Source organism: Saccopteryx leptura, chromosome 11 (assembly GCF_036850995.1).
Source record: "Saccopteryx leptura isolate mSacLep1 chromosome 11, mSacLep1_pri_phased_curated, whole genome shotgun sequence".
Taxonomy (NCBI): domain Eukaryota; kingdom Metazoa; phylum Chordata; class Mammalia; order Chiroptera; family Emballonuridae; genus Saccopteryx; species Saccopteryx leptura.
The window spans coordinates 348,196-371,731 of NC_089513.1; the positions used below are offsets into that span (position 1 = coordinate 348,196).

The following is a 23,536-nucleotide window of genomic DNA, read 5'->3' on the forward strand; positions in this document are numbered from 1 at the left end:
GCTTTTTCCAGGAAAAGTGTTCCCAGATCATTCATGACTGTTCCAGATAGCATTCCATTGTTTTGCTGCATAGCAGTTGCCTGAACCTAAAGTGGCATCTTTAATTTTTTATTGCTCACTTTGTCATCTAAGCCACGAGCCACAAGAAATCATGTGTGTCTTGTGCAGTCATACGCTGGTGTCTATGTCTATGCCGGTATCTACACTAGTTACTGACTTAAAGTTTTGGTAGGTGAAGGACGTCCCTGAGCAGGGCTCTGAATGTAAAAACCCTTAAAGAAACAGTTGCCTCTCCAGCCGGTTGCAGAGTAACTTTGGGAAAAGTTCTTGTTCTCCTGGCTGTTGGAAGCTCTCCACACTCCCGGGATGTTGTGGCCAGGCAGCCCTCCTCAGCTGAGATCTCGCTGTGGCGTTCCTCTGCACGGCCGCCCCTCCCGCATTCTCCCTCCCCTCGGCGGCGCGCTTCCGGGTGCGCAGCGTGGACGCATCTACACGTTGGTTGCGTTGGTTGCGTGGCAGGAGTCGGGAGGGGCGGGACTCCGGACAGCGAGGCTGAGCGGGAGGTCCCGGCAATGGAAACTGAGGGAGGGGACCGTGACCTGCAGCGCGAGCAGCTGAGGAGAAGGCAGAAAGTCTGTGACAGGTGACTGGGAGGTGGAATGGGAGGTGCAGCCCTGGAAAGAGGGAGGAAGGGCCCCTGCCTCGCCAGGGGAGGGTCGTTAGGGAGGCGCCATTGAATGCGGTCTTGGTCTGAGCAGGTCAAGACGTCAGGTCTGAGCAGGCGGGAGACGTCAGGCCGAGAATGGAGGGCTCCCTGCCCGCGGTTGGAGGCAGGCGGGACTGTCCTCGGGGTCGCGGAGAGGGTGGTTCGTGAGAGGTGCTGAGTGAGGAGCTTGGGGAAGAGGTTTGGGGAGCGTTCACTCCGAGGTGGGAGGACTGGTGTAAAAAGGAGGATTGGCGTGGAATGAGAGGCAGCAGAGTCCTCTGTACAGGACGTGGCCCTGAGGAGGTCCAACCCGAAGGAAACTTTGGGAGGGTGTGGGACAGGACACAAGACGTCTGCGGCGAGGGAAGTTTTGGGGGTGGGTCTCCCGTCTGTCTGTGGAAAGCTCAAGAGAGCAGAGCTTAAAAAAAAAAAAAAAAAAAAAAAAGAGAGCAGAGCGTGCTGAGTCGCAGGTGAGCTTAATGTCCAGTCCTCCAGCTTCTCACGGGGCAGGACGGGCACGAGGACGCAGTCAGGTGTAGCCATGGGTCCGAGAGGATCCTGGCTCACCTCCACCTCAGTTTCCGCATCGTCTAGCATTCCTGAGGCGTGGTAGGAGGAAAGCAGTTTTCTTGTTCAGAGCAGCATGGGAATAGTGACCCAGGTCGTGTAGGTGGGAGCTGGACGTGTCACCAGGAAGGGTCCGGAGATCGGACGAAGGGAGCAGACAGGATCTGACTGCACGTAGACCTGGAGGTTTAAGGAAAGAGCCCTTTAAATTCTTACACCTTTGTTGTCTAGATGCTGGTGGTGGGAGTGGTTTGTATGCATCAAAAAAAAAAGTGTCTTCGTTGCTACGTTTATGTCTTAATGGGTGTCACTTTGTTAGAGGTGTAGTTTTCTGTGTTTGCAAGGAAAGGGAAAGGCCTGAGAAGACTCTGGGTAGTTATGATTCAGTCTGTGAAGTGAGGGAAGTGAAGAGTGGTGTTTGGCTGTAGCGGGCCTGTCAGGTTTGCCCCCTAGAGAGCTGAGGAATGGGTGAGGGATGCAGCACCAGACAGTTTTGGGAGTGTTGTCGGCATTAGTACAGAATTTCTACACTGTTCAAGTAGGTATTATTTTCCCCAACGGCATCTTGTATAAGTGCACAGTATAGTGTTTTTCCTAGCCCTTTACTTTTACCAGAGGTGAGTCGTGAGGAGACACTGTTTTCATTTCCCGGGGTTTATAGGTACAATAACTTGAAATTCAAGGTGTTGGTGAGGGACGAGATCCTGAGTTCTCTAAGAAAGAGGAGATAGCCCATCTGTTTGAGGTGGTGGGTTTTAGGGAACAGTTGGGATAGGGAAGAACAAGTGGGGGTCCCGCGGGGCCTGCGTGTTCCCAGTCGCCTCATGCACGTGATCTTGTTGCACTTCTGTCAGAGACCCCGCCGCGGGTACTGCCTCTGTCCCTGCTTGGCCTGACTTCCTTCACGTGTAACAGCCCCCCTCCTAAGATGCACAGACCACGTAGTGCGTCATTGGAATAGGGAGTTCGCATGCTCCCTTCCGGAATGCTCATGTGTGCCGCCATGTAGCGGAATTCTGCTGTACTTCACAGGGTACCATGACATCATCTCTGCGTGCCCCGAAGTGTCTTCTGTTCTTATAATTCAGGGGATTTAGATCGTGTATCACGAGACTGGCATCACGCCGAGATGGGCCTATTTCCATGGTTCCTAGGACTTTGGGCTTTTGGGAAAGGAAGCTTGTTCTCTGGGGAGAGCGACAGCTTACGTGAAAGGGCTGTGTCATTTCCGAGGTCATTCCTTTTCACATTCTGTTAGGAAAGAGACGTCCTGTGTCAGGGTTCTCCATTGGGCCCAGTTCTGCTGTTAGTCACTGTGCTTCTCTGGGTCCCTCACTGAGTAGCAAGGATTCCTAAAAAGTTTTTTAAAAATTTATTTTGGCCTGACCTGTGGTGGTGCAGTGGATAAAGCATCAACCTGGAAACACTGAGGTTGCCGGTTCAAAACCCTGGCTTGCCTGGTCAAGGCACATATGGGAGGTGATGCTTCCTGCTCCCACCCTTTTCTCTCTCTCCCCCCCCCCCCACACTCTAAAATGAATAAATAAATAAAAAAAATTTTAAATTTATTTTGAGGGTTATTTTGGCCTCATAAAATGTGTTTGGAAGTATTGTTTCTTCGTCATTTTTTGGGAAGACTTTGAGTAGACTAGGAACCAAGTCTTTTTTGAATGTTTGATAGAATTCACTAGTATAGCCATCTGGGCCTCGACTTTTATTTTGGGGGAGATTTTTAATAGTTTTTTCTATTTTCTCCCTACTTATTGTTTTTGTTTAGGCTTTCTGCTTCTTCATGATTCAGTCTAGGAAAATTGTATTGTTCTAGGAATTTCTTCATTTCTTCTAGATTCTTGAATTTGGTGACATATTTTCATAGTATTCTACAATAATTCTTTGTATATCTTTGATTTCTGTGGTAATTTCTCCTCTTTCATTTTGAATTTTGTTTATATGAGTCTTTTCTCTTTTTACTTTGGTGAATCTTGCAAAGGATTTGTCAATTTTGTTGATTTTTTTAAAAAAAACAGCTTGTTTTATGACTTTTTCTATAATTTTTTATTCTCTATTTCATTTATTTCTGCTCTGATTTTTATTATTTCCTTTCTTTGGCTGGTTTTGGGTTGTCTTTGTTCTTCTTTTTTTAGTTTCTTAAGATGTCAAGTTTTCTTAAGATGTCAAGACTCAGTCTAGGAAAATTGTATTGTTCTAGGAATTTACTTGGGCTCTCTTTGTTTGTTCATATAAGCCTGAAGTGATATGAACATCCCTCTTATTACTACTTTTGCTGCATCCCATAGATTCTGATATGTCGTATTGTCATTTTCACTTGTCTGTATATATCTTTTGATCTCTGCGCTTATTTCTTCTTTAACCCACTCATCTTTTAAAAGTATATTGTATAGTTTCCACATTTTTGTGAGTTTTTTTACTGCTTTTTTGCACTTGGATTCTAGATTCAAGGCTTTATGACCAGAAAATATGCTTGGTACAATTTCAATTATTCTGAATTTGCTTATGTTATTTTTGTGGCTTAACAAATGATCAATTTTAAAATGTTTCATGTACACTAGAGAAAAATGTGTACCCTGTCACTTTGGGATGAAATGTCCTGTAGATGTCTGTCATATCCAATTGCTCTAGTGTTTCATTTATGGCCAGTATTTCTTTATTGATTTTCTGTTTGGATAAACGATCTAGAACCATTCAGTGGAATATTGAGATCTCCAAGTATAATTGTATTTTTGTTGGGTTTTGTTTTTAGGTTAGTCTGTAGTTGTCTTATATATATTGGTGCTCCTTGGTTTGGTGCATATATATTAAAAATTGTTATGTTTTCTTGATTCAGTGTCCACATGCTTTCTCATATGTGCCTTGACCATGGGCCTTCAGCTCGAGCCAGTGACCTTGGGTCCAAGTTGGTGAGCTTTTGCTCTGCATCCCAGTCCGACGCTCAGCCGGCGACCTCGGGGTCTCACACCTGGGTCCTCGGCATCCCAGTCCGACGCTCTATCCACTGCGCCACTGCCTGGTTAGGCCACACTCAGCTTTTAATTTCAAATTGTACACCAGATTGCAACAGAGGAAAAAACTCTGGTGACTTTTACCTAGCTGTTATTTTCGAGCGGTCCATGAGACGGCAGCAAAAACATAGTTGTGGGCTTTTTTCCTAGACGGGTCCACTGTGATGTTAATCCAAGTATTTGCAAAACAGAGCAGCAAACGCCCTGGCTGGATGGCTGGGTTGCTTGGAGCATTGTGCTGAGATGCAGAGGTGGCTGGTTCAGTCTTAGGCTGGGGGTACATACAGGAATAGATTGATGCTTCTGTCTCCCTCTCTCCCCCATCCCCTCTCTGGATTCAATTTTTAAAAAAGGAAAAAAAAGACAAAAAAATAAAAATTAGGCAATGGCACTACCCACCGCATGAAATGAGAACCCAGACCCGGTAATAATTCCTATTTTAAGACCCTAACATGCCTCACCTTACCTATTGCTCCCATTTGCCAAATGAGACAGGGACAATTGTTATCTCCATTTCACAGGTATTTGAACTAAAGACTGATTGTAACATAGTTCAAAGTCCAGAACCAATGGTCCAAGATGAGCCAGAAGAGTTGCGAACTCACAGTATCCTGGACAAATCGAGTAATCCAAGTACTCCTTGCAGCCTTGTGTTGAATATTGTACTTTTTTAAAAAAAATTTAGGTTTTTAAGAAAACCTGCACATAATCTGATGGTCCAGCTTGCCATGTTCTCACCCAATCCCCTCCCTGTCTGATGGCACTTTAAAATCTGTTCTTCAGTCCAGAGCTGCTCCTACCCATGTGTCCTTCCTCTGAGACCTCACCTGACAGGAACTTCCCTCAGGCACAGAATGAACTCTAGAGCTGACTTCTGGCTCCACCACCTACAGGCAAAGAAATGAAAACTCAGTCTCCTCATCTGTCAGATGGGGAGAACCACACTCACTCAGGTGGCTGTGAGGATTCAGGAAAACAGTGCTCGTTAGCTCCTGCCAACCGTGTGACCAGCACTTTCCCTCTGTGCTATTTTGACCCATGTCTCATACAATATTCCTATCCGTTCCCTCCTCTCTGCAGCCACCACCACATAGCATGTGAGACCTTGGAGCTCAGCATGGCCCCCCTGCAATCTGTCCTTGCCATTCCCAGCTGACGTCCAGGCCAATAATAAACTTATCTGGCCAAGTACCTGGAAGCCCAGGCTTAGCCGGGGACACCCTCCCAGTCCTTGCACTCTCACAACCTCTTCATTCCTTGGAAACCACAGTCTGAGAAGGGTCACTGAGGGGCCACCTGAAAAGTGGAGGCATCCAGAGGAAAAGGACAGGACTCAGTGCCCATAACCCCCACCATTATTATGACTTGCTCTTGACCTTCTCTAGAAGCAGAGCAGCTATGGTACAGAGGGGCCAAACCAACAGGCCGCTGGGCTGTTTTCCCTAAATTCCTTCCTGGCATCTAATGTGAGATCCTCAAGCTGCAGCAATAGTTCATATGGCCTTGCTGGGGTCCCTGTAAAGATGGGACTCTCCAACCTATATATTTTTTTAAATTGTTTTTATTTATTCATTTTAGGGAGAGAAGAGAGAGAAAGGCGGGGGTAGGAGCGGGAAGCATCAACTGGTAGTTGCTTCTCCTATGTGCCTTGGCCAGTAAAGCTTAGGGTTTCTAACCAGCAACCTCAGCATTTCCAGCTCAATGCTTTATTCATTGACAGCCTCCAATTCCTTGTCGCTTCCTCTCCCGTCTCACTTCATGCACTACGTATACAGGGAGGGGATGAAGGAACATGACCTCTTGCTCCACAGACGACAGGGGAAAACCGAGCCCCCTCAAAGCCCCTACCTACACCCGCTCCTTCCTCCCTTTCTCACCGGACCATTTGGGGAGTCATTGGGGAGTCATTGGGGTTTCACATTCAACCAAATTGGAAAGAGGGCCCCTCTAAATTGAGCTAACCCACTCAACGTGTCCTGAGTATAAACCCTAGAATGTTAACATTTCCCCCATAGCAACACGCTGAAACATGAAGAACAAGGAAAGCACTGTGGTCCCACGAGTTCATCAGTGGATAATGTTTCAGATTCGTCCTCCCTCCTCTGAAGGTACTTCCTACATTTGATGCGGTGGAGGAGGCCACCCACGTCCAGTCTCCCTTCATCACCATCTATCTCCCTCTCCCATCCTCTTCCCCTTCTCTCCAGCAGGCCCTCCCCCTCCAAGAGCTGTTTTTAATACTTTCACTTTTTTTAAATCTTTTTAGATATTTTACCCAAGGCCATTTTGAAACCTACTGGTTTCCAATGTTCTTTTGTCAATAATGAGGAAGCCAGTCTGGGGTATAAGGAATGCATGGAAGCCAGGATCCCTGTGAAGGCTGCAGCCTCACACCCTGATCACTGGGGTTCCCGAATCCACACCTCAGTGGGAGGAGACTATCTCTGCCCTTGAGAGTCTCTGTGACAAAGACTGAAGCAAATTTATACCCATTAACAAGATAAAGGAAACGTGTCCCCGAGTTTCTGCACACACAAGAGGCCTTAGCGGTGAGCATGTTCCTGGTGTGCTTGTTAGACAAGAAAGGACACACCTGGGAATCAGTGATGGGGCAGAGAGGTTCCAGATGGGGCACTAAGTGGTGGTGAAATGCCCAGGACATCGTAGGGTCATGAGGACACACGTGGCGTGATGCTACTTGGGGTAATACGTGACTCATCAGAGAACCTTGGGTGTGTAGTGTGTTTACTCTTTTTCAAGTGTCCTTACCTTTGGGTGTCCACACTCCAGTATTTCTGAGGACACAAGTGCTCTTTGGGACAAGTTTAGTGACCTCCCCTTGGTACAGAATGGAGGCGGACACAGGTGAAGGGGTGGGCCTGTGTCCTCACCAAGGGTCACTGTAGTCACCCCTGCTCACTTCTTGTTTAGATTTTCCAGAGACAAAGTCTACAGAAATACTTGGCTTCAGCCAACGGGTAACATTTTCATCTGGACTGGACCGAGATCGTGGAGACAGCATGCCCTGCAGTGTGTGGCCCGTGGGGGGAGGTTCGGATGCAGCCACCATGAGTGAAGGGTTATGGGTCCAGGCAAAGCCCAGGTGGCGAGGGTGGGAGGGGCCCTCTGGGGGAGGTTGCAGTGGAAACTAAGAGCACCTACTTCGGAAACAGTGCCAACTGCTCAAACACCACAAACACCTAAACACAGCCCCCCCACCCCCGTGAAGGGTGAAGCTGTCTGCAGTCTCACAGCCGTCGTGGGTGTGGGCGATAGGAACTCAGATATTGTCAGAAAACAGCTGGGTCGCCTGGCCAGGAGGTGGCGCAGTGGATAGAGCGTTGGACTGGGATGCAGAGGACCGAGGTTCAAGACCCTGAGGTCTCCAGCTTGAGTGCGGGCTCATTGGGTTTGAGCAAAAAGCTCACCAGCTTAGACCCAAGGTCGCTGGCTGGAGCAAGGGGTTACTTGATCTGCTGAAGGCCCATGGTCAAGGCACATATGAGAAAGCAATCAATAAACTGAAGTGCCACAACAAAAAACTGATGATTGATGCTTCTCATCTCTCTCCGTTCCTGTCTGTCCCTATCTATCCCTCTGACTCTCGCTCTGTGTTAAATAAAAAAAAAAACAAAAAACAAAAAAAAACACAAAAAAACAGCTGGGGCCAAATTAATGAGCCAAAGATATCCCAGAGGAACTGTAAATGTCCTGAAGACCCCTGGAAACACGTAGAGCCAAGGACAGTCCCCAGGGAAACTGTCACTGGTGGGTCGGTCACTCTCACACTTGCACTAGGGCACCTGTCACTGCTTAGATGAAAATCCCAGGGCCAAAGGTGACGCGTGGGTCCGAGGTCCCACACGGCCAGCAGGCCGGGGGCAAGGCCAAGAGGACCTAGGGCTGAGGGGAGCTCCTTGCCCAGCGCGGAGGTTCCTGCTCCAAGCCGCACTTGGGTGGCAGGGGCGCGGGAGAGCCACCTGGGGGAGGCTGCACGGAGGAGCAGCTCCCTCCTCTCGAGAAATTCAGGACGAAACCGGGTTGGTGAGTCCTAGGGACGGGCCAGGAAGAGACCCTAAACGTCCCGAAATCTGAGGCAGCGGGCTGTCCTGGACGAGGTAGCTCCCTCCACTCCTAAACCTTTAACCATCCAGAAAGCTGCTCCCGTCCCCGAACCCCGGACCTGAGGTCATGGCTGCGGACGCAGGGAATTCAGGCAGAGGCGGCCAAGCCAACGAGCAGGGAAGATGTTGTCACAGTTGGGGGCGGGGGGTGGGGCACGGAGCCCCAGGGGGGACCGGGGAGGTGAGGGCAGTGGGAGGGGGTCCGAGGAAAAGGTTCCACCTCTTTTCCTCGAAAGGTCACACCGACCGCATTTGGACTCCCTCCCCCGTGGACGGTTCCTCTGTCCTGAAAGCCGGAGCGAGATGTGACTGACAGGGAGACAGACAGGTTGACAACCTGGAGCCCACCCAGACCACAGCGGAGGAACTGGCCCGGCCGATGGAGGTGGAGGGTGCAGTGGGCGGGCCTCCGCACCCCCTGACCTGGTCTACAGGGCACCAGGTTGCCTCGCCCTCAGCCCCCACACGGGGGCAGTGCTGGGTTTTCCAAAAGCAGGGACAGCCGGGGAACGCGGGGAGTGGGGGGGGGGGGGCGGCCAACGCTGGGGACACCATGCAGCTGACTGGAGCACCTGCCCCGACCCCTGGGCCCCAGCCTACCCCAGACCAACACAACCCAAGTGCTGCCCACGAGTCGCCAGAAACACTGAGGGCCCCTGACAGCCAAGAATGCTGACCTAGAGGAGCCCTGCGTGTGTGTGTGGGGGGGGGGGGGGGGGGGGCTCCTGATTCTGTCCTTAGCTCCGCAGGGTCACAGCTGTTCTGCACAAAGTGGGCGGCCCCTACCCAGAAGTCCCCGCAGACATAACCACGGAATCACCCACCTTTCTAACCCTGCGCTTCTGGCACCACAGCCTGGTGCCACGTCCCGCAGCCATGGTCAGAGCACAGCCAGCTGCCCAGGCTGACACAAAGGACAGGCAAGGTGGCAGGTCCCAGACCCGTGTCACAGAATGGGAGGCTGCGCTCTGCCTGGGCACGCAGGGGGATCAGTGGAGGACCCTCACAGTGTTGATTTCCCTAGAGGAGCTGAGGGACAAGCTCACGTCCCAGGTCAGAAGGCAGGGACGGCAGAAGCCAGTGAGCAGTTTCAGGGTTGGCCCCAATACCTACAGTGACCAGCAGGCAGGGTCAGCTAGAGTTTGGAGGGACAATGTTGAGGGCTGCAGGAGTGGGATCAGGACCCGGATGGAAGGCCACCCACACACATGGTGGCTTAAGGAACACAGGCAGATTCTGTCCCAGTCCTGAGGTTACAGCCAAGGTGGGTGTCACTGGGCCTCACCCAGGAGCTAGAAGGTTCCTTCTCCAAAGCCAGGATAACAGGAGCCCTTGTCACAGCCCCATCTGACTCCTCTCCTGCCCTTCCACATGGAGGCCCAGGGCCCCGTCATTGCACCAGATGGGAGTCGTGCGGGCCTGTGCCCTGCTCTGGGCTCTGCTGGACCGTGGCCGGAGTTCCCTTCAGCACCCTCAGGAACACTCACAGGGTCACTCAGAGTTTCCAGAGATTTGCACAACTGTGTCCAACCACTCCCCCACCAGAGGCAGAAAGGTCCAAGGTGGACATCACAGAAGGGAGACATTAACAGTGCCCAACAGCTACGCCCCCTGTGGCACTGGGCTGTGTGTCCTGGGGGGGGGGGGGGGGGGCGTTGGGCTGAGTGACCTGGGGGAGGGGAGCAGGGCTGATGGGCCTGGCTGAGCTGAACGGACAGAGGAGGAAAGGAGGTCTGTGGGGAGTTGGTGGGCAGCAGTATGTCCCTGAGACCACAGCTGCCCCTGGGCACCTGCAGCTTGTAGGAGGGGTGCCTAGAACAGAGGAGCGAGGACTGTACCTCACATGCTGGCCTCAAGCCGCCCAGAACATGCCTCCCGTCTTGTTCATGGCTGAGTCCTGTCTTCTCGCCAGGAAGGGACATGGGGGCTCAATGTACTTTGCTGACTGGACAGCCCACTGAGTCTGTCCAGTCTGGATGCTGACTGACATCCAGAGGGAGGAGGATGAGGGACCCCTGCTGGGTCCTGGTCACCTCAGGTCTGGTCAGCGACAGTGCTGAGCAAGTCCGCAGGACCAGACTCACCCAGGAAACACAGTTCCCCCATTCAGGTGGCACGCCCTGATGGGCTCTGGGACAAGGGCCACTCAGGGCTCGGAGGGCCGGACACTTCAGGAAAGGACGCGGACACTTGCTGAACTGCTGCTCAGAGATCACAGGCCCAGGCCGCAGCCACTAGAGGGCTGGGATGAAGGCGTGTTTGCTCTGGCTTGGGGCCCAGACAGACCGCAAGCAGGGACCACAGTCAGAGTGGGGTTGGGCTTTCAGGTCACTGCCTGTCCTCTGACCACTGACCCTGTGGTCACACGCAGGACAGCTGCCTACCCCATCCTGTGTCCTGTGACCATGGGGCCTCATGGCCATGGCAGGGCATCCTGACGTCCCCATAAGGGTCTGTTCCCCACACTGGAGGCTGTGAGGGCCGTGGGTCCCCCTTCAGGCTGGGCAGTGCTGTCCTCACAGTGGGGTCCTGCTCTGGACTCAGGTATTACAGCTGCCACCACCTTCAAGCTCAGCAGGGCTGTTCCGGGTGGTGGCCCCTCCTCCTATCCTCCCCCTCCCAGGAGTGGGTGTTCCCAGCATCCAATCCAGGTCTGTAGGAGTGTTTTCGGAAGTGGCCCAGTCTGAGGAGGGAGAGCAGAGCGGAGGCCCAGCTGGAAACTGCTGGAGGGACAGAAGAAGGCTCAGTGGAGCTGAGTGAGGTCCACAGAGGTGAGTGAGGTCCCTGAGGTCTGTTTGAACTTAGGCCCCATGGGAAGCTGAGCCAGCAGGCACAGCATGGTCTCCATGGGGCCCCTCTTCTGTCACTCAGGCTCTGCCCAGACCTAGATCCCAGGGACCCCAAGGGAGGGGGCAGAGGGACCAATGTGCCCTGCAGCCGTCAGGGTGTGAACCTCCTGGGCTCAGAACTGCTGACCCAGGGGATTGGGGCAGTGACAAGCCCCACTGGGCTCAGGGCTGCTGACCTGGGGGAGGACTCAGTGCCCAGCTCCCCTGTCCCTGCTGCCTGCAGGCAGGGCTTCCTGGACTGATGTTGCACTGAGTATCTAGGTACCTGGTGAGGACCAGGGCAGGAATGTCAGGGTTGGGCAGGTGTGGACCCATCCATCCTTTTATTCACCTGCCAACCATTTCCTGAGAGGTTCTATGGCCAGTCAGCAGCCGCACCAAGGTGGGCTCACAGCTAGAGGCTCAGGTGTCTCACCGACCAGGGCAGGTCAGTGTGACTGGGAACCTTACCTCGTCCTGCAGTGTCCTGTGAGACCCAGGGGGTCCCCAAGGCCCACGTCGATGGGGACACAAAGGGCCCTTGGTATCAGAGGGACCTGGGGGTCCGGTCCTGCCCATGGGGTCCCCATGGACCACCAGGGTGCATCCTGACCAGTGTGGCTGGGGCAGCAACATGCTCACCTCCTCCGCACATCCTGAGAACACAAGAACGTCCACTGCACGGGCAGATGGGAAACACTCAGGTGGCGGCTGCAGCCCTCACGTCAGGGCCTGTGACATGCCCAGACTCGGATCCCCTGACGTCCAGTCCTCCTGGGGGCGTGAGGGTTGGTCGGGGAGCCTCCTGCAGGCAGAGCTGCCACATCAGAGCCCAGCATCCCACAACAAGGGGCAGAGCCCATGGGCTGGTGCTGACTCGAAGCCCCACAGCACCGCCCCAGGATGGACGCAACTCAAACCCCAGGGGGACTCACCTTAGCCCCTTCCCATGGTTCGGGGGGGGGGGGTGACGCAGGATGAGGGGTGTCTCTGCAGAGGGGACACGTGCTTCAGCCACCCTGAATCTGGCTCAGGTGCTGCAGAGTCACCCTGTGTCTCTCCTCATGTCTGTCTCCCCCTTTTACCCTCTGTCTCTGTCTCCCTGTCTTCTCGATCTCTCTCTGCCTCTACAGAAATAGTCTTGTGTCAACACTCATATCTGTTTGTCTCTGCCTCCCTGACTGCCCTCTCTGTCTGTCCTCCTCTATCTCTCTCTTACACACTTTTCCACCCTCTCCTACCCTCTCCAGCTCCCAACCCACATCTGGACAGAAGTCTGTTTTCTCAGCGCGGCTGCCGTGTATAATGAGAACAGGTTCCCTGCACCTGCTCCTGTCCTTCCTCAGATCGTTGGGGTCACCCGTGATGGGCGGGCAGGTGAACGCAGCAGACAGCTTCCTGGGCCTGCCCTGCACCAGGAATGCCAATGCAGACTGGATGTCGGCGCTGTGCCCCCGGCTCTGGGATGTGCCCCTGCACCATCTGTCCATCCCAGGTGACGGCCTGGGGATCCCAGGGTGCGTTCAGAGGGTGGGAAAGCCCCAAGAACCACATGCCTACACACACATGCACATACTCACATATGAGTGTCTGCTTCCTTCTGCTCTTCTGCCACCTATGGCCTGCAAGGTGCATGGCGGACCCCAGGAAAGCATGCCTTTGGGGAGTGGGGGGGGGACAGGACACTGCTCTCCACCAGCCTGTCCTTCCATTGGGGAAACTCTGGGTTCCCAGGCCCCTGGTCTCTGGGTCTGAGGTGTGCCACCGTCCTTTGTACTTGGCGTCTGGAGGGTTCACAGTGTGGTGACCTGTGAGGAGTCTTTTCCATGTTGTGAGTCCAGGGACCCCAGCACCAGGCCTGCCAGGGTGTTGGGTGTGGACCCCTTAGCAGAGCTGCATATGGGCCCTGGCCATGAGGACAGCAGGTCAGAGGTCAGAGTGTGGGGGGGCACGAGGGCAGAGGTCTCCTCAGACCACTGGCACTGTCACACTGAACCCTGCACGGGTCTGCCGGCCTGGGGGCGGGTCAGGCCTGCTGTGCTGGGTCCCCTCACTGATCCAGGACAGGTTGTGGACGAAGCTTTTTTTTCTCAATTGATTAGAGAGAGGAGGAAGCTATCATTTATTGTTCCACTTAGTGGTGCACCCATGGGTCACTTCACAAATATATCCCAACTGACGATCAGACTTGTGACCCTGGCATGTCGGGACAATTCTCTAACCAGCTGAGCTACCAGGCCAGGGCCCAGAGGCCCAGAGACAGAGCTTTGGGGATGCTCGCTGCTAGCTTTGCAGGGGGAGGGAGGGCTGGGAGCCTGGTGACACGTCCAGGGAACTGGAGGGTGAGAACAGGGCTCCAAGCCTCAGAAGGAACCCGTGACGCTGGGAGGTGGGAGCCGGCCTCTGGCACTGCTGGGGAGGCAGACTTTGTGCCCTTTGGACAGCTGCCCAGGACCCTGGCAAGCCAGTGGAGGTGCTGTGAGGGCCAGTGCTCTCTCCTGCCCTGCTGGGTGTCAGAACCTCAGCCAGGGCCACGAGACATGGTCAGAGCCTGGAGGTGCACAGAGATACCCGCGCTCAGGGGACATGCTGCACAGCAAGTTCAGGGAAGGGGCACTGACAGCCACCACTCACAAATGTCAGCACAGGGGAGTCTCTGAGGCAGAGTCACGGCCCATGCAGAAACCACCAGCATTGTTGTGACAGCTGATTAAAACCCCAGTTTGATCACACTGCTTGTTTGAAAAGACATACAAACATAAAGGATAACCCACAAACAGGGAAAAGCAGGTTTACAGCTGTTTGTATGGAAAATAACACAAGAATTAGTAAATAATGACACAAGGATAAACCTTTTCTCACAACTGTAACCCTACTTCTGTCCACCCCGTACAAATGGACCCACATACGTTACACAGGAAACATGCCATACAATATATAAAAGTCTAAATAATAGAGGATTTTAATTGTTTTACTTACCCACCTGTTTTCACTTGTCTGCAACTAAGATGCTTAGTTCCGTGAATTTCCTGTCACCCCTACGACAAATACCACAGACCTGATTTGTTAGACATAAATCCCCCCCACACTCCTGGAGAGCAGATATCTGAGACCCCGGGCTCCCAGGGCCACACTCTCCCTGGAGGCTGGAGGGAGGAGGTCCATCCTGCCTGTCCTACCTCCTGGGGCTCCAGGCATCCCTGGGCTGGTGGCACCTCCCTCCCATCTCTGCCTCCATCCCCATGTGGCTTCTCCTGTGTCTGTGTCTCCTCCTCTGTCTCTTCGAAGGTTCCTGTCACTGGGTGCGGTGCATGGCCCCCCTGACCCAGGGTGACTCATCTCAGACCCTTCTACTTTATCCCATCTGCAAAGACCTGTTTTCATACAGGTCTGGGCAGCAGGTTCTGGGATGGCACACATTTGGAGCCACCATCTGCCCCGGGCTGGGACTGTGATACTGCGTGTTCATGGGTATACCGCATGTTCTCTGAGTGTTCCCCACAAGGAGGGACTGATGGTGGCCCCATCCACTGTGATTACAGGCAGCCACGACACCATGACCTACAGCCTTAACAAGAAGTCCCCCATCTCCCGCACAGAGTCTCCACTCCTGCAGCTTCTGGCTAAGGCCCTGCCCTGCATCACACGGCCTGTGGTGCTGAAGTGGTCCGTCACCCAGGTGAGCATCCATGCCACCAGCTTTTCTGTGCAGCCACCCCCCAAACCCCTGGGGCTGCTTCAGGGGAAAAGAATTGAAAACAAAGGTCCTGCCAACCCAGAACCCTGCCCTCAGGAAGGAGACAAAGAGCAGGGTTATTACACAGTCAGCTGGGACCAGAATGGGGCACCCTGCTGACAGCCACTCAGAGGTCATAGAGCCAAGAGGGGTCCTGTGCAGCCGAGTGGAGACGCCTGGTCCACCTAGGTCCTCCAGGTGAAGTCTGACCCTCCTGGTAGAACTGTCAGCTGGGAGTCACCCCCCAGGGCGAAGACTGTGGATTCCTTCCCCACAGTCCCATGTCCCAGGCCTTCAGGGAACACCCCAGGGTTTAGGACATTTACATGCACGCAGGCGTGCACACACGCAAGCACGCACAAACACGGAAAAGGAACGATCCCAGCCTTACACATTTTGTCAGGGAAGAGCTCTGACGGGAGCAACAGGCGTCTTGTCTTGTATTTTCTGCAGAGACGGTGAAGTCTGTCCTGTGTAACCCCGTTTGGGCCACGACCCTGTCACCCACAGCCCTTCCTCCCTGTTTGAATTGGAGGTTTTAGGGGAGGAGGGATCCCTGTGGGGCATGGAGAAGAAGAGGCCTCCTGAGTCGCCCAGAGCCATCCAGGCTGTGAGGGGGGCATCCACCAGGCTGTGGTCCTGGCATGGGGCGCAGCTGAGGGCCCCCATGCTGGGCCCCAGAGGATAGCTCACCCAGCACTCTGCTCCCTGGGCCTCTGTTCTCTGCTTTATCCCTGGACACGATTGGCAGATGGATAAGCAGCACAGCCCCCACACCCTGGGCTGAGGTTTGCATCCTCTGTAACTGCTTTGCTCTGAGTTTCAGATGACCAAATGGCCGGCCAGTGTGCTGGGTGGAGCGCCTGGTGTGAGATGTGGGGAGGCCACATTCCTAAGCAGGTGGTTACATGCCTAGGAACGCATGCAGCTGGGACAGTCACCACAGCCTGCAGGAAGGGCACTGGGGCGGGACGCGTTGTCCTGCAGGGCAGGCAACTGTGACTTCAGTGACACACCCGCCGTCACCAGTGGGGGGCCCCCATGAAGCAGTCACAGGAACAGGGGGGTCACAGACACCTGGGGAACTTATGGGCCTCGCTTGCCATTAGCAGGTTCTGGCTGGGCCATGGGTCCAGCACCAGGGTGAAGCCAGCATGCACTGGCCGAGGGCCACTTGTACCATCCACTCCCTGCTCAGTCTGGCGGACACCGGCCCTGGTGCAACCCCTGGTGCAACGGGTGACTCACACGCCCTGTCAGGGTATCTGCCCCAGGGTGCAGGGCCAGTGACCATGGCGACACCTCTGAGGCCTTTCTGCACACACAGTAGGCCTGCCACACCCCACACACATTGGTCCCTTCCCTCAACTGGCGGGGTCACATGAGGGAAACCCAGCTCCCTCCTGGCCACGCAGGTGTGACAGCCGTTTCCACATTAATTCTTCTTTTTCCGTCCCTACTTTGTGCACAGAGCATGTCATCTCTTACCTCTGTAGTGTTACCACTGTTTTATGAGGGTCCTGGAGGGGTACCGGGACCACAGATTGGGGCTGCTGCAGCCTGGGGGGGAGGGGCCCTTCCAGAGGCTCAGAGGATGCCTGGGGGGAGGGTAGGAGGGACTCTGAATGGATGGCTCAGCCTGGGGTCAGAGTCTGGACACACACACACACATGCTGAGGGCAGGGGCCAGCCCTGCGCTTCCCAGGACAGGCTCACTCCACGTACAACCTGTGGCCCCAGCAGCCACTGTCCCCTGCACAGTGGGTCCCAAATGCACAGCCCGAGCCCTGGCGGCCACCAACTGCTAGGAGCTGACATGGGCTGGTGCAGCCGTGCCGGGCATGGACACATGAGGCAGCTTAGTGTGTGACCCACCTTTGTCCGCAGGAGCTGAACGTCACGGAGCAGCTGGACGCCGGGGTGCGTTACCTGGACCTGCGGATCGCGCACATGCTGGAGGGCTCCGAGAAGAACCTGCACTTTGTGCACATGATGTACACGGCCGTGCTGGTCGAGGTAGGCGGGACAGAGGGGGGCGGATGAGGCCTAGCACAGCGATGGACACCAGGTCCTTCTGCACAGGACGCAGCCAGCCTGTAAGGGGGACATAGGCAACCGCTAAGGGGGTGCACACAGTCTTTCAGGACGGGACATGAATGACATCCAGCCTTCGGTCACTGGGAATTGCTGACCCTCCTCTGTTTCTGAGCCCCCCTCCCCGTGCCAGCACACCCCTGGCTCCTCCAGGCTGCCAGAGGTTTTGCAAAACTGGGTCCCTCATTGTTGTCCTGTCTCCAGTTTAGATATTTCCTTTTGTGAAAAGAAAACTTTAGCAAGAGAGACAGGCAGAGAAAGAGAGAGACAGGAACATCCATCTGCCCCTGTATGTGCCCTGACTGGACATCAAACCAGCTTCAGGATGATGCTCTAACCAGCCAAGCTATCCAGCTAAGGAGTAGTTAGATGTTTCCAGTCCCTTCTCCTCTCAGCTACTAGACCAGTGTTTCTAAAGTCAGATTATAATGGTCCCCATTTGCGTCACAGCTGCCCACAGTCCCCTGAGACCTCAGGATCTAGGGGCCATCCCTGGGACCTCTCTCCATAGGCCACCTGCTGGCCCTTGCATGCTCCCTGAAACTCCCAGAGTTAATGTTTGCACACAGAGTGTCCTCTGCAGAGCACACACACAGTGTACGCATACATGGGTACACTGCATGCACACATGAACACACGTGTGCACACTTCCCCCCACAGCAGTAGCCTGGCTGTCACTGAGTAGCTGAGCTCCATGGGGGCATCCAGGTGTTATGAATTTGCTAGTTCAGGACCAACCTGAGCCATGTGTCCAGTGACCTTGGTTGGGAGCCCCTTCGGCGGGCCATGACACCCTGCGCACTCCTGTCCACTGCCCAGGACACGCTCACGGAGATCTCGGAGTGGCTGGAGAAACACCCCCAAGAGGTTGTCATCCTGGCCTGCAGGAACTTCGAGGGCATGACAGACGACCTGCACGAATACCTGGTTGCCTGTGTCAAGAACATCTTTGGGGACATGCTGTGTCCCCGAGGGGTGAGAAGGACATGCAGTGTCCCTGAGGGGTGAGGCAGGCACGGCCTCCCCACACAGGTCTTGGGAGGGGGCGAGGCTTCCCCATACCTGATGCTGAGGTAATCCTAGTGCCGGTGAAGCCACTGACATGGTCTTCTGGAAGCTTCTCTGAAGACTGGGTCAAAATTAGCGCGTTAGAAGTTGCCACAGCATGTGATCCCTGTGAGCACGGTGACTATCACAGTGTCCCAGGCTGTCCCAACAGGATGCACAGTCTGGGAGCCTCAGCCCCACAGGGCTTCTTCTTACTCCATCCTGGGGGCTGGAGTCTGAGACTCAGGTGCGGGCAGTGCTGGTTCCTCCTGAGGCCTCTCTCCTGGGCAAGCAGATGGCCGTCTCCTCCCTGTGTCCTCACACTGTCGTCCCTCTGTGTGTGTCTGTGTCCTCGCCTCCTCTTCTTATAAGGACCCCTTCCTTGGGGTCAGGACTCTCCCTAGTGACCTCATTGTACCTAAATCCCCTCTGTTCATGTGCAGCTTGACTCCCAGTGAGCCTCCTGTCCCGGTCACTCATTGAGGAACATAGGCTTTGTTCCAGGAAAATGAGTGTCTGTCCTTGTGACAATCTAGATGCCACAACACTGACACAGATGCCTCATTGCCCCACTGTCCTCGCACAGACCTGATATCCCCTCCCAACCCTGACACGTCACCCCCCGACTACAGGAGGTTCTGACACTGCGGCAGCTCTGGGCGCGGGGCCAGCAGGTCCTCCTGTCCTACGATGACGAGGGCACCGTGCACCGGCACGGGGAGCTGTGGCCGGCCATCCCCTACTGGTGGGGCAACCAGGTGAAGCCCGAGAAGCTGATTCGCTACCTGGAGCACATGAAAAGCTGTGGCCGCCCAGGTGGGTGCACATCCTATGGGGATACACTCACACACGTGTGCATACAGCACACATCCATCATGGGTGTGTATGTGTGCACACATGCATGTGTGGTTTTAGGGCTCAGCTGCATGAGGTCTGGGTGTTGCCGTGGTAGCCGCCAGCTCTGAGCAAGGAGAGCAGTGCAGTTCTGGGGTTTTCTGTCCCTTCTGACGTCGCACAGCATCCCACGTGTTTCTCTTCCGGGCCTCCTCATCTAGTGCTCATGACTCTCTGCAAGGACATGAGCACTTTTGGGCACACGAGCCACACACGACCCCAGCTGATTTGAAGACGGGGCTGCTCTGCACTGTTGTGTCTGTGGCTTGAGGGGAAGGAGATTTTCTTGCAAAGAGAGTCCCATGGTTTCAACTGCTCTATATCCGTGGTCAGCGTGCATGGCTATGTCTGTGCGTACTTTGGGCCTCCGGAGTGCCTCCCCTTTCCTGTCACAATCAGCACTGTGAGAGGGCAGCTGTGTGTTAGGCTTGCTGTGCTACCTGGGATTCCCACAGCTATTAATCCATGTACTGCATGGGGTCAGGATGTGGACATGTCGGGTCACTTTTTAACCAGAGCCCTCTGTAGCAAGAGCATGGCGATGTGACAGCACTGTGGAGCTCAAGCTGTCTGCACTGGTGTGAGGGGCTGGAACGGTGGGGATGACCACAGGGAGCAGGGAGAGAGCAGTGCCTGATGGGCCAGGTGGGGGGCAGGTGGGAACCAGGTGGGACCCAGAAGGGCGCATGTGGATGGTAGCCCCCACCCCTTGCAGGCGGGCTGTTCGTAGCCGGCATCAACCTGACGGAGAACCTGCAGTACATCCTGGCACACCCGTCCGAATCCCTGTGGAGGCTGACGCTGCCCAGCCTGCCGCAGCTCAGGGCCTGGGTGCGGGACCAGTGCCCAGGTCCAGGCACCTGCTGCACCAACATCATCGCAGGCGACTTCATCGGCTCCGACAGCTTTGTCAATGACGTCATCAGACTCAACGAGAAGCTGCTCTCGTGCTGACCGTGCGCCCTCCCTCCTCCTGTAGCCTCGCCCCTCTAGCGGGAGTGTCCAGCCAGCAGAGCAAGAATGGTGGCCGGAGCGCCAACAGCGGTGGCAGCTGGCATTGCAGCCCCCAGACTCCAGTGAATCCTCGACTGTGTGGATGACCCCATGTGGACATGGGTGCCTCTTCTAGGACAGTTATCTGGAACCACGGGATACATGTTCCAGGCTCATGCTGGCCGCTGGGTGCCCGCAAGACGCCCAGAGGCGTCTGCTCACCCAGGACCCTGGGAAATAGCAGGGTGACCCCCTGAGTCCAAAGTGCTACACAAGCCCTAGGTAGGGCCATGCAGGGTAGACCGGACATCATGTGTCGCAATCTATAGAGAAAAGCTCTTGCTATTTATGACATCACTTGAAAAACAGCAGGTGCTCATGAATTCAAGGGACTCGGGAGTTTCTAATTGAGATGAAAGTGAAGGCTGTTGCAACCCCCCCCCCTTCCCAGGTGTGAGCATCACACAGGCATGGATGGCATGCTGCCACACACCCGCGTCCATTCAGCTGCCCTGTCCGCTCATGCCAGCTCCCGCACCCAGGCCCCGGGTCCGCCGACCCCAGCAGACGACCAGCCTGGGCCCAGCTACTGAGGCTTCGAAATGAAGCCAGCGCATCACACCCACACCCTCCCCCTTCTCCCAGTTTCCCACCCCCTTCCTTCTGCGGGTCCCACATTCTGTGTCCACTCAGCACCCGCATCAGCACCGATCACCTGCATTGTATGTCCTGTTTCCTGTGCACTTAACGCTCCGGTAGTTTCCAGCCGTGCAGACCCAGGACTGGTGGCCCCTCCCAAAGCAAGCTGCTTCTAAAGGTGCAAACGGCCTACCAGAGAGCAGGTCCCTCACGACAGCCGCCACCTGTCACCTCACACACAAGGCCCATACTGCTCTGTTAGCTCTGGCATCTCCCTTAGCTAAAACCCCATCTGGAGAAACAGTCCCATGTGTGGCGGGGGGCTCTACCTTCTCCCAGAGGCCTGAGCTCAGCTGCCTCTCGAGACCCTAGCCCAGGTCTCAGGACCTCGACGGTCACAGAAGAACCTCCTTTGTGCACATGGCTTTCTCGAGCTAGAGGCTCCCGTTCGCAGACAAAGGGTGGACCACTGCCATGGTTTCACATCACTTCCCTCCTGGAAGGGATGTCAGAATCCTTGTGCAAGTCCTGTTAGGGAACATTCATCCTAAAAGCAAGGGTACCAGACGTTACAGTGTCTCAGCACAAACCCTGCTGGACTGGATTCTCTTTGGGGTCAACTCAACCATTTCCCACAAGACAAACCTACTCACGCTTCGGGGACCAGGATGCCATTGTGACACAAAGGCCCTGAGAACCTGACCCAGGAACCACACGCTGGGACCTCAGGCCACAGCTCAGCCTGGTAGAGCACAGCAGACCAGGTGTGAGGGCCACATGCTGGGATGGCTCACAGTGTCTCTGAAGTAGCAACTGTCACCCCCTGCATACCCACATTTCCCTCGGTCGTGCCTGAGCCGGGAACCGTCCACAGCAGTGACTTCCTCCCGGACAACAACGAACTCATGTGAAACTCAGCTTTGACACGGATTTTTGTGGTCAGACAACCCAGATGTTGAGAACACACATGAAGGAGCTTTAGAAATGTGAACTGTGTCCAGGTCCCAGGGAACTAATTTTAAACATGGAATTGTGCCCCCTTCCCATTTACCTTTGCTTTATAAAGAGTTCTGAGGTTCACAATACCTTCAGCTTCCCAGGGACCATTAACCAAAGGTCTGCATGTAATTGTAAAGATGACTCCTCCAGACTTTTTGTTAGAAGGACGTGTTCTTCCAGCAGGATACTCCGGGCCGGCTGACTTCCAGGCCGTTGGCAGGGACTGCCACTATGAAGCTGCTCAATAAATGTTTGTGAAGGAGCCACCAGGCACATGCTGACCTGGGCTCTCTCTCTCTCAAAATGCTCCCTCGTCACACACATGATGGGCACCCCCTGGTCTGCCCAGCCCAAACTGCCTTTCCCTGTCAAAACAACGGCCTATCTCCCTTCCTCTTTACATCCCTCCCTCCTTCCCTCCTACTTGTGGTTGTTCTCAGGATCAGAGCTCCTGTGGGCCCAGCGGACCCTGTAACCTGGAGGGGACAAGACCATCAGTAGTATGGAGTGGTCTTGCACCTGTTCTCCCCAACACGAATCCCAACACTTGCTCTCTGGGGCCCCCAAGACCCCAACCTCATCCTCCTCCTGTGGCCTCACTAAGTTGAGCCCCCACAATGCTGTCGGGACCAGGCAGTGAGCCAGGCTGTGCCTGAGGTAGCCCTGGCGTGAGTTCTCTCCTCCTCCACTCCAGGAGTGAGGACAGGGGAGCAGGCCATGGGGTACCAAGAGCAGAGCCAGCCTGAGACCAGAAGCCCCACCCAGTCCCCTTTCCCCAGCCAGGGAGGAAGTGGGCTGCAGCAGATGAAGGCGGGAACTGGCCGGTCGAGTGTGGGCAGCAGCCAGGAGAGGACAGTGAGGCTGTCCTGTGGCCACGGGACCATGTGGGCGTCCTGCAGCATATTCACCCGGTGGACCGGACAGGTCAGCCAGGACCACAGGCCTGCTCGACTCTGGGAGTCCAACCCATAGGGACAGCAGGGTAGGGCCGTGTCATCCATAGGCAGTCTCAGGAGCCCGTGTGCTGTCCGTCCTGCACCCAGGATCCCCTGTGTGCAGCAGTCCTGAGGTCACTGCAACACACCACCACATCACTGTTCTCTCAGTCTGGGACTCGGGAGTCTGCAGGGGTCTCCCCAGGTTGAAGTCAGGGTGTGACAGGATGGCCTCCCCCAAAGGCCCCGGGAAGGGGGAGTGTTTTAGGGCTGGTTCCCCAATGCTGCAGGGAACACTCCAAGGCCCAGTCCTTCCAGCTCGGGAAGCACCCCATTGCCTGGCTGGTGGCCCCTTTCTCTACCTGCAAGGCCAGCCCCGTGGTGTCCTGACCTTTCCCTGACTTGGCTTCTGGCTTTGCCCACACATCTCTGATCCTAGCCTTGCTGCCTCCTCTGGTTAGGACCCGGGTGGTGGCACCAGGGGCTGCCTGGGGAACGGAGACTCACCATCATCTCAGGGTCCTAACTGGATCCTATCTGCAAAGTCCGCCTGCCCATTCAGGTGACCAGCTCAGGTTCTGAGGGTAGAGACATGGACACCTGAGGGGACAGTGTCTAGACCTTACCAAACCGAGTTTCCCAGCACGGCCAGGCCAGGGGGCCAGGGTGGGAAGGTTTGGGAAGGAACAGGTTTGAGGGTGGAGTGGGGCTGTGACAGGCCTGTCCAGCGGCGTGAGCCTCACAGAGTAACACTGAACAACCAGCACTCCCGGATGTGAGGACAGGTTGCACACACCCCTCTGCATGCTCAGGAGAGGGCAAAGCTTCCTTAATTTCCCTGCACGCCACGGGTCTGGGTCAACTTCACCAATGCCCCTGTCCTGGCAGGTGCAAGTCTACGGGGAAAATCCCCTCACCGCATTCTGCGTAAGAGGAGAGACTCCTCCCCTTGGC

The 23,536-nt window shown here is 55.1% G+C and overlaps 1 protein-coding gene across 7 annotated transcripts; it reads left to right on the forward strand.

Annotated features, from left to right (window-relative positions):
- Positions 1-574: 574 nt before the first annotated feature.
- On the forward strand, positions 575-21,948 carry LOC136383305 (PI-PLC X domain-containing protein 1-like). Of its 7 annotated transcripts, XM_066353052.1 has the most exons (8): positions 575-643; positions 11,041-11,188; positions 12,496-12,740; positions 14,788-14,924; positions 16,869-16,997; positions 17,895-18,050; positions 18,755-18,938; positions 19,732-21,945. In XM_066353052.1, the coding sequence occupies exons 3-8, from the start codon at positions 12,551-12,553 to the stop codon at positions 19,968-19,970; spliced, it is 1,035 nt and encodes a 344-aa protein (XP_066209149.1). In that variant the 5' UTR covers positions 575-643; positions 11,041-11,188; positions 12,496-12,550; the 3' UTR covers positions 19,971-21,945. The 7 variants fall into 7 exon arrangements, with proteins under 7 accessions (XP_066209149.1, XP_066209155.1, XP_066209153.1 ...); XM_066353058.1 differs by lacking the exon at positions 575-643 and having other exon boundaries at positions 10,255-11,188; positions 19,996-21,948; XM_066353055.1 differs by lacking the exon at positions 575-643 and having other exon boundaries at positions 10,256-11,188; positions 12,496-12,762; positions 19,732-21,947.
- Positions 21,949-23,536: the final 1,588 nt, after the last annotated feature.